We start from the raw sequence: 11,142 nt of genomic DNA, 5'->3' as shown, positions 1-11,142 counted from the left end.
AACTTGAAAGCTCATTTAGATATAATTTTTTAATGTTGATGTTTATATCATTTATTTGTCTCATTTTCTTTTGGTCATGTAATTCATTGATATTAGTTTTCTGTTACTTTTAGCTTTTTTTTGTAGATTTTTAAGACTCAAGACATGTGGTGGGACGCTCATATATAGAGGTAGTTAGCATTTTCATTGATGATTTCTGTTCCTCTGCAAGCGTTAAATTAAACATTTCACCTGTTAAAATCTCCTGTACTTACTGTATTTGAGAAAAAGGTTTCTTGTCAGTCTGTCCTCAGTGAAGAGACAATAAGTCACATCCTTATTTATTGGGTTGGGTTTTCTCTGGCTTCCTCCATGCAGTTAGTGGGGTTAGATTCATTGTATTCTTGCAGAATGTGGGCAGCAGCTCTTGCAGAAACATCTGTGGTCATGTGACACAGTTCTGTCTTCCTGTTTCATCCTTACCTCTGCTGCTGAATGAACAAATATTCTGAAGAAGCAGGAAGTAGATTCATCACAAAATAATAGACATTAATTTTCTGTTGTATTTGTAAGTATGACATTAGCTAGCTGTTACTGGGTTTCAGTGAGTAGCTTGTGTCACATGACTGATGATCTTGAATAATTTCTGTTATTTTATACAATAAACATTATTCACTCAAATTGTCACTACAACAAACCCAACTGGGCAGAGGTTTAACAGTGTGTGTCTCCCTCTAGTGGATGTTGTGGAGTATTCTGTTGTCTTTGCTCCAAAGGTTTTTGTACAGAGTTTTGGTGTTTCCTGTCACTGTGGGCTGCAGAGCACAGTAGTACACAGCAGAGTCAGACAACTGAAGCTTCTGGATCTTCAGAGGAACTGATCTGATGCTGGAATCCAGTGTGGATGAAAATCTCTCCTTGAACTCGTCTGCTGTGTTTCCTTGGTCCCCACTAACACGGCTCAGGATGAATTTGGGGCTGTTGTTTCCATCCTGTTTGTACCAGAAGAGAGAAGTACCTGTTAAACCACTGCTGTTATAGAGACAGTGAAGTGTTACTGTGCCTCCTTCAGCAGCAGTCTCTTCTCCTTTTGCTTGCAGCACGTTGTCTTTTTGTGCTCTGCATTCTGTAAAACACCAACAAACAGTATCAGTGTGCTGTTAAAGAATCATGTCAATGTTGGATTGATATCAAAGAAACAGAGTTGTGTTCATACCGAGGCACATAGCAGCCAGCAGCACTGAGATGAACAGAGGCGTCATATCTGCAGTGTAGAGTAACTGTGAGCTACAGCAAGTATAAAGAAGCTGTGATCTCTCTGTTTAGTCTTCATCAACACTAAGTTGGTGGATTAGAAGGAGGAGCCTGATCACAGTGACAGGACTCATTCACAGCCCTGTGTTATTCCCCTGCTGACAGCTTTACACTCAGCACGTCTTTCTGCTGCTCTGCTTTCCTTGGCAGCAGGAAGTCTACAAAGTGAAAAGTCAGTGGTCATCATCAGTGTGTGAAGGGCGAGTGTGGCTTGTAGTGTTCAGCACTTTGAGAGTCTGTAAGACAAAAAATTTTAATAGAAACACAGTTAAAACTCTGCTTTAGCTGAAAGTCAAGGTCAGATAGGAAGTGAATATTAGACGCAGGATCAACTCCAAATGTAGAGCTGTACGTGTCCAAGCCAAATAGAAGACATCACCCTCCCTGCCTACATATTCAGTGTGACAATGTAGATAGGGAGTCGATGTGTTTCTGACACACGAGATATTTGGGAATAAATCTGAAAGAATAAGTCCTGAATATAAATACACAGCTTAGAATCCACACAGGTAACAATGATCACTAGGGCTGGGTATCATCACTGATTTCTAGAATCGATTCCGATTCACAAGGTCCTGAATCGATTCGATTCGATTTGAATCTGGGAAATTTTGCCTCAGACAGTCAGAAATATTATAATTCAGATCAGTACATTTACATATTTTTGTATCTATAAAAAGGAAGCTGACACTCGCAAGACTTTATCAAAGGTGTAAGCATCACAGCAGATGCCTTTGTGTCAAAGTAGCTGAAGATAAAACACAGAAAAACATGAAGGTGATTTTCCTGGCCTGGGATTTTATAAAAAATATTCTGCAGTCGATCAAAAACGAAAGAAAACCATTAATCACCATAAGAACGTTACCTCTGAAGTTACAGCGGTTTTATTAGCAACACGGCTGAGTGTTTTGCATTTTGCATAATTTTTAAAAGTTTAAATTTGTTCAGTAGCCCATTGAACAGCAGAAATTCGTTTTTCTTTTCGGAAGTAAGTAAAAGGGAAAAAAAAACAGCGGCCGACAGCGCTGTAAACAACGGTAGTCTTGTGCGTAGCAAACAAGTGAATAATGCAGAAAACAGATTTAGACAGGAAACTGTTCTTGAAGTACAGAGAGAGAGAGAGAGAGCTGTGCATGAAGTGTGATTTTGTGGTGGAAGCAAAACAGCAAAAGTCAGAGTGAATTCATGACGATGTTTATGTGAAGCGTAGTTTGGATCGTCTTTTGCTGCAGGTTCAGTCAATATTGTTTGGAGAGAGATCAAACTAACAGCTTTAGAATCAGCGCAAAAAGGACGTAAACACAAAGAGCGGACCCGCCGAAACATCAGAATCAGCGAGCTTCAGAATCTGTGTTCCTGCTCTCATTTACTGTTTTAGCTGTTTGGTGGTTGTTGAAATTTTGTGAGGTTTAACCTGAGATTCTGGCGTTTTGGGCAAAATAAATTTATATTAAAAAATCGATTCAGGATTTTAATGAATCGATATCACGTTATCCAAGCCAGAATCGATTTTAATCGATAAATCGATTATCAAAACCCACCCCTAATGATCACCTCTTCTTTGACGACAGCAGAATGTATACAGGGGAAAAATCGTACGATTGTAACACCTGTGGGAAATGTTTTACTGACTCATCAGCACATAAAAATCCACACAGGTGATCAGCTGTATTCCTGTAAGCCACGTTTCTGGTGACACCAACAAAGTGAATAAAGTGATGAGGAAGGCTTAATGCAAACTGGATATATTGGAAGCTGTGGTGGAGAGAAGGTCACTGAACAAGCTGTTATCTATCAGCCTCTTACAGTAAGAGCTCCTTGTCTAACAGGCTGCTTCAGCTCCACTGACACAAGCACAGCTACAGGAAATCTCTCACACTTCATGAAATAATTCTTTATGACACAGAATCAGCTGTTATTCTAACAGTTTGTCTCACCGTAACAACACTGTACATTCAGTTATTATCAAACACTTTCAGGACATCTGACATGTGCTGTGTGTCATAATTAGCTATGTGGCGATATCTTATGGACACAAATGCAACGTGGTGGGGAAAGGACTCCAAATAGGAATTAATCTGGATTTGTCAGGACAAGTTACAAAACCAAAAAATGCAAAGAGGAAGTCAGATATTACAAATTAAGCAAACACAAGACAGAAAAAACAAAAGCTGCCAAAAAAGGGAAAACATCAGAACGAGAACAAATAAAAGATAAACACAGAGACTGATGGAGGGAAAAGAGTGGGAACAGTATATAGAATTAACTAAATAAATCATAAAAGACTCTACTAAGCATTTTAAGATAGAAAAACTCAAAAAAGTACAAGAAGAAAGAACCCAAACCACCATAGTCACATTTTTACATGTATTGAATTTTAATCAGGTTTTACTTACTCACCTTCTTTGCTTATTATGTTATTATAATTATTATTTCTAATTATTTATGAAACATCTGTTGGGGAGCGAGTGAATGAACAATGACACTGCAGTAAACATCCAATCAGAAACTGTACACATGACATCACTGAAAAATCAAACAGACTCACACAGATGATTCATGTCAAATGTCAGGAAGGTTTAAAGCAGATGTTCAAGCCATGATAGAAAAAACTGTGAGAATGTCAAAGTAGATCATGCAGGTATGAAGCACCTTTAGATTATAATTTATCAACAATGTTGTGAGTTTGTTATGTGTGAAACTGGGTTATTTTATTTTGTTTCTGATTTTTAAACACTCTCATCCAATAAATAAGAAAGTTATATCCTTACAACCTTTAGGGGTGGCTGTAGCTCAGGCGGTAGAGCAGGTCAGCTGCTGATCGCGAGGTTGGTGGTTTGATCCCTGGCTCCCCCAGTTTGCATGCCAAATATGCTTGGGCAAGATGCTAACCCCGATTTGCTCTCTGATACATCCATCGGAGTATGAATGATATTTAGAAAGCATATTGTATACTGTACATATTTCACATGAACAGTTTTTACTGTTTGTAGTTATTTCATTATTGTTTCTTTGTGTCTGAACGTTCCTACAGTTGGTTTGTGGTTGATGTGGATTTGCTGCTCATGTGAATCCTCCCACAGTGTTTCATTAGCAGCTGTAACCACAGTGACTCTGATAAAACAGGAATTAGCATAATCCATCTGATATGAAGCTGTGCTTTGAATACCACTTCCCTCCTCTTTGAAGAGTAGTCAGATATCTGTGTTCAGGTTTTTGTACAGCCTCTTCTACACTTTGTATCACTGTGTTTGTAGAGCACAGTAGTAGAGAGCTGTGTCTGCCAGGGTTAGGGCTGTTATGGTCAGATTAGTTGATGTAGAAGATGTTTCTGATCCATATCTTCTATCAGGAATATATTCAGCACTGCCTCCTTTTCCTTGTTTCGCGAGTAAAAACTGAGGAGCCTGAAGGTCAGAATGATGTCTGTACCAGAAAAGTGCAGCAGCACTTGCATCTGTCTGATAGTTACATGTGAGTGTGACAGATTCTCCTTCTGTTTTAGTGACTTCAGTTTGTTGAGGAGTGATTGAGTCTCCAGCTGTTAGTCCTGGAAAAAGAAAGAAGAAAAGTAGTGAAATGCAGTCTGTATATCTGCTTAATGCAGCAGCTTCAACTAAACTTTAATCCCTGTTCTTAAACTCACCTATAATGTGAGATAGAAGCAAAAAGAGGTGCAGCAACATGTCTTTGGAGTTATTAAAGCCAGACAGACAGCACATGAACAATGTTCTTCCACTGCAGCACAATGACCAACAAATAATGTCATTGGATGAGCTCACCTTCAGTGGGCGGGGCCAGTTTAATAGCTCAGCCAATCAAATAGTTTTGTGCTTCCACAGCAGCTCTGTCTCTGTCTCTGGTCGTTGCTGCTTCATTTCTCTGTTGTCTTTGTCATCAGTCCAATGACACAAGAATCAGAGGTTTAACAGTGTGTGGCTCCCTCTAGTGGATGTTGTGGAGTATTCTGTTGTCTTTGCTCCAAAGGTTTTTGTACAGAGTTTTGGTGTTTCCTGTCACTGTGGGCCTCACAGCACAGTAGTACACAGCAGAGTCTGTCACTGCAGCAGAGGAGATCTCCAGATGAAACTCCTTCTTTTGATCGTCATGTATAAACTTCATCCTTTCTGTTTTGTCTGAATAGTAGGCGATGAGAAAGTCTGGATGTGAATTAGGTTTCTGTTTGTACCAGAAGAAGTAAGTTTCAGAGCCTGAATAGTTGCAGGAGAGAGTCACAGTGTCTCCTTCCAAACTCATCACTACATCTTTAGATGGTGTCAGTAAATCCTCAGAGGATCCTGAAAACAACAAAGACATATTTCACCATCATGTTTCTGTATCTTTAAACTTAGTTTATAAAAAGTGAATCAATTCAAACAACATCCAAATATTTTCATGTCTATCATCTCCTTTTACATCTCACTCCATCTTTTGATGACTCACCAGTCTGAAAGGAGACTATCATCATCCAAATGAAAAGCAGGAACATGATTTTCTCTTGGACTGAATGAACAATAGAGAGAACACAGCAGCTCTTCAGCTCCTAAATGAAGCCTTTCATATTCACTGGTGTAGCTCCTCCTCTTGCTGAGCTCTGTTCCCATTCAGGCTGATGAAGCTTTAGAAATGACAGTGATGCTGCAGTCATCATCATCATCATCATCAAGAAGGTCAGACTGAAGCAGGAGCCTGCAGAGCTCCGACTGCATCCTGCACACACACTCTGACTGAAACATGTTCGAGCAGCAGGTGAAAGTTCTCAGTTTTGATAACAATGCTGGATGACTCTCAGTGGTGCACACGTTTTGGCATTTCCTATGTGGGATTAACTTCCTGAGCAGATTTTCTCTGCTGCCTGGTGTCTCTTAAAAGCAAAAGTGACAAACTGTAATTTCTAACTTTTAAGACCACTTTTCCTTGTTCATGGTTAGCCTCGTCAGAGAAGCCGAGATTCCAATATGGCAATGTCCTTGAAAACGGTTGTTTTGCTAGCCCTCTACAAAAAGAAATTACTAATAAACACATATGCAGCTATAGCTGGACTCGGTGGGCCGATGGTAATCTTTCGTTTTGATATGCTGATGTTTTTTTGTTTTTTTGCTTTCCGTAACAGTATAAACAATGAAAGGTGGTGGATTGGCCAGATGCTGGCCGATGTGTAAAAAATAACTCAACTGTTTAGTGGTGGCTTCCACAGATTCAGTAACATTAGCAAGTGGTGGAGGCCAGCAGGTGGATGAGGGAAACGGGAGGCAGGAGGAGGAGAGACCCAAGGTGGCCGCCGGTTCGAGTGTCAGGTGAACTGAACTTCAGGTAAGAAGTTATGACCTGCAGTCTATCTGGGTCAGATATAAACCAAGTTTAGGTGGAGTTTATTTTCGTTGTGCTGACTTTTTACAGTCAGTTACAATAATTCGTACTGCCTGCTAGCTAACATGACGGAGTTTCTATACAGCTGGGTGGGTGCTATGATGTTACTGATAGTGAACTTTATTTTATTCATAAGGTTAGTTAGTAGAGTTGCCAACCGTCCCATAAAAAACAGCATCGTCTCGTATTCAGAGCAAATATTACGAGTTTCGTATTGAGCTGAGAAGGAACACAGTTTGTCCCGGACTTCAGCTACAATGAAAAAAAAAGACACAAAGCTGGATTTATTCTGTGTCTTTGCTGCACAGCTGCCTCTTCTTCTCTCATTCTCTCCCCCTCCCTCTCCTGTTTCTACTTCAATCATGAAACTGATCAATGATCAGCTGATCAGCTTTTCTCTCTTGTTTGTTTATCGCTCACTTTGCGCCAGAAAGAGGAAACCAGCGGATGTCGCGCTAAACAACAGCAGCACTGTTGGGTCTGTTCCCACAAACCCCGCTAGTTCTAGAGACTTATTTATCATGAAAGAAAACAAGGCAACAGCGTTCGATCGATTACTTGCGCAAGGGAGGCCTTTGGTCAAGAACCAGCTCTTGGAGCTCACGCTCCTAACCTGTCTCCAGCCCAAAGTCCTTCAAAGAGCAGCTTCCCTCGCAGCTATTTATTGACAAACTGTTACAGTTCACACAATAGTTTACAACACGTACCTCCCCTCTTAACCCCCCTTGGTTACAAAGACGAGGCACTGTGTGTATATATGTGTGTGTGTGTGTGTGTGTGTGTGTGTGTGTGTGTGTGTGTGTGTGTGTGTGTGTGTGTGTGTGTGTGTGCGTGTGTGTGAGTGAGAGAGACCTCCTGCTGGGCAGGAAGCTTACATCAAACAGACCTTCCAGATAGGATGTGTCTGTAATCAAACATTACAGCCCCTCACCCAAAAACTCAAGAATCTGGGGAGGGGGACTGTGGAATTGCTTTACAATGTAGAAATGGATGGTAAGCATAAAAATGACAAACATTTAACAATTCACTCTAACAAGCACGTTTAAGCTTGATCAGCTGTTGTTAGAATTTATTTAATATTAATTTCTAGTATCAGCTGATGTTTGCTGGAGCCACAGCTGTAAAGCTGCTGGTCATGATGTCGGTTTGGATATGTGGTGAGAGGGAAACATGAAGATGAAACCAGGAGATGTCCTTACTGAATCATCAGAGCTGAACAGGTGATGGAGAAACAGGTTTACCTTTTAGGTGACATGAATGAGCTGAAGTTATGAACTGTTTCTGAGAGACAAATAACACCAGGATCCTTTTCTAAGTAGCTGACAGCTGGTAACTGTGCAGGGGCGGGTCTAGCAAAGTTTTGCCAGGGGGGCCAAGTAGGGCATTAACAGGGAAAGGGGGCACAAAGAAATACTTTTCTTTCTTATTCTCATTTAAAATATCTAGCTTTAAAAAAAATAATTATCTGAATCTTACAACAAATGATTGATAGATTGATACATATATACCATCAGAACAGTGTACATCACTGTCACAACAGCGTTTGATTTCATTCAAAGGTGTTAGAGAATTGTGGATCAATATGATTGTCATTGTGCAAGATGATTAGATCTTTAGGATGAATGCTGACTTCTGTTTCCTACACAGACACACATAAACATATCCCTGATCACATCACATGCTCACTGTTGCAGAGACATACATGAGACATGTTCACATGTGAGTGTTTTATCTGTTGCATGATTAATGAGATGTTTGTGTGACCACTGAGTTAATAAAAGAGCTGCAAGAGCGGCCGGAGTTTGGAGTTGTCTGGGATCAGGTGAGGAGCTTGCAGCTCCAAGACCCTGGTCCTATCAGCTCCCCTTGCAAGTTAAAATGGATTGAGCTCTGTCTTGCTTTGTTCACGGGAATAAGTCTAAACCAGCGGGGCCTGCAAAGCACAGACCTAACAAAAGGCTTTATGGTTTTTCCTATAATGGTGGGCGGGTCTCTAGTGGAAATGCCCCGGCAGAATTTTTGTCCCAGTCCAGCCCTGTATGCAGCTCATCTGCAGTCTGGTGTTACCTACATCTTCCTACTTGGAAGGCAGAATTTCCGAGTTCTGAGTACAATCGAAAGCACCACGACTGCAGTTTTCGTGTTGGATGTAAAAAGCGCACGTGACGCTGTGATGTAGGCTAGAATCATGGCAGCGGTCAACGACGGTCCAGGCGTGGGATTTCTCTCGTGGAAATATGCACATTATTTACATTCCCGGCTTGTGGTGGCTGTTTACATTCCCCCACAAGCCAACACTGACCGAGCACTCAGGGAACTGTACAGCGCGATCAGCAGTGAGGAAACCACACACCCAGAGGCGGCGTTTATCACGACCGGGGACTTTAACAAAGGGAACCTGAAGAAAGTTTCACCAAAACTCCACCAACACATCCATTTCAACACTCGTGGAGACCGGCTACTTGACCACTGCTACACCTCTTTCCGGGATGCATACAAAGCCCTCCCCCGCGCCCCATTCGGCCGATCACCACTCCATCCTGCTCCTGCCCACCTACAGGCAGAAGCTGAAACAGGAAGCTCCAACCCTGAGGGCGGTGCACCATTGGTCGGACCAATCGGAGTCTACGCTGCGGGACTGTTTTGATCATGCGGACTGGGAAATGTTTCACGTGGCTGCTAATGACATCGATGAGTACACAGACTCAGTCTGCGGATTTATCAGGAAATGCGTGGAAGATGTCGTCCCATCCAGAACAGTTAAATCCTTCCCAAATCAAAAACCCTGGATTAACGGAGATGTTCGCACGGCACTGGTGGTACGGAGCACCGCTTTTGCCTCCGCGAACACATTGGACTAGAAACATGCACATTACCAACTCCGGAAGACGATCAAAGCAGCCAAACGTGAGTACAGGGACAGGGTGGAGCAACAGTTTGACAACCCTCGGAGTATGTGGCAGGGACTAAACACGATCACAGACTTTAGAGGGAAAACCAGCACACCGCAGACCACGGCCTCGCTGTGTGAGGATCTAAACGTATTCTACGCTAGATTCGACACAGCGAACACCACGAGACCGGACAGTGTGCGCACCGCGGATGACGTCAGTGCGCACACTGTGTCTGAGGAGGATGTGCGGAAGTGCTTCAGGAAGGTGAACGCACACAAAGCTACTGGTCCGGTCGGGATTCCCGGCCGCGTCCTCAAGTCATGCGCGGCTCAGCTGGCTGGAGTGTTTACACACATCTTCAACCTTTCCCTCTCTCTGTCTGTAGTCTCAGCCTGCTTCAAAATGGCCACCATCGTCCCTGTACCCAAATCCCCATCGAGAGCAAATGCTTCGAGAAGCTGGTCAGGGACTTTGCTCTTCACTACCCGACTCACTGGACCCTCTACAGTTCGCATACCGCCACAACAGGTCCACTGATGATGGCATAGCCCTGACACTACATACTGCCCTGTCACACTTGGAGAAGAGAGACACGTATGTGAGAATGCTGTTTGTAGATTACAGCTCAGCATTCAATACCATCGTTCCCTCGAAGCTGGACAGGAAACTGCAGGATCTAGGACTGAGCAGCTCCCTCTGCAGCTGGATCCTTAACTTCCTGTCTGACAGACGCCAAGTGGTCAGACTGGGCAGCACCACCTCATCCCCCATCACACTGAACACTGGTGCTCCACAGGGGTGTGTACTGAGCCCTCTCCTGTACTCACTCTACACCTACGACTGCACGGCCACTAGAAACTCCAACATCATTGTGAAGTTTGCAGACGACACTACAGTGGTGGGTCTTATCACCAACGGTGATGAGACGGCCTACAGGGAGGAGGTCAGCGCCCTGACCCACTGGTGTTATGACAACCATCTCACCCTCAACGTCGCAAAGACAAAGGAGTTGATAGTGGACTTCCGGAGGTGCAGAGGAGTACACACCCCCATCACCATGAACGGCGCCGCTGTGGAGAGAGTGAGCAGCTTCCGCTTCCTTGGTGTACATCTGGCTGAGGATCTTACGTGGTCAGGACACATAAACAAAACCGTGAAGAAGGCGCAGCAGCGCCTCTTCTTTCTCAGGAGACTGAAAAGATTCAGCATGAGCCCCCGCATCCTCAGGCCCTTCTATCGCTGTGCCATTGAGAGCATCCTCACTGGATGCATCACCACCTGGTACGGCAACAGCACCGCTTACAACCGCAGAGCTCTCCAGAGAGTAGTGCGGTGCTCTGAACGGATAATTGGAGGTGAGCTTCCCTCCCTCCAGGACATCTACAGGAAGCGGTGCCTGAGGAAAGCGGGGAGGATCAGCAAGGACTCCAGTCACCCCAGCCATAAACTGTTCAGACTACTTCCATCAGGAAGGAGGTTCTGCAGCATCCGGTCCCGAACCAGCAGACTGAGAGACAGCTTTTTCCATCAGGCCATCAGACTGCTGAACACGTCATAGACACCTCACCCTCACTACTGGAACTTC

The 11,142-nt window shown here is 43.3% G+C and overlaps 1 gene segment (V, D, J or C); it reads right to left on the bottom strand.

The window, feature by feature from the left end:
- Window positions 1-713: 713 nt before the first annotated feature.
- On the bottom strand, window positions 714-1,241 carry LOC134616423 (T cell receptor alpha variable 18-like). The segment is given in 2 exon segments: window positions 714-1,105; window positions 1,196-1,241. Coding segments are annotated over 2 exon segments (438 nt in total).
- Window positions 1,242-11,142: the final 9,901 nt, after the last annotated feature.

Source organism: Pelmatolapia mariae, linkage group LG18, assembly GCF_036321145.2.
Source record: "Pelmatolapia mariae isolate MD_Pm_ZW linkage group LG18, Pm_UMD_F_2, whole genome shotgun sequence".
Taxonomy (NCBI): Eukaryota; Metazoa; Chordata; class Actinopteri; order Cichliformes; family Cichlidae; genus Pelmatolapia; species Pelmatolapia mariae.
This window is presented reverse-complemented; position numbering and strand designations above follow the sequence as displayed.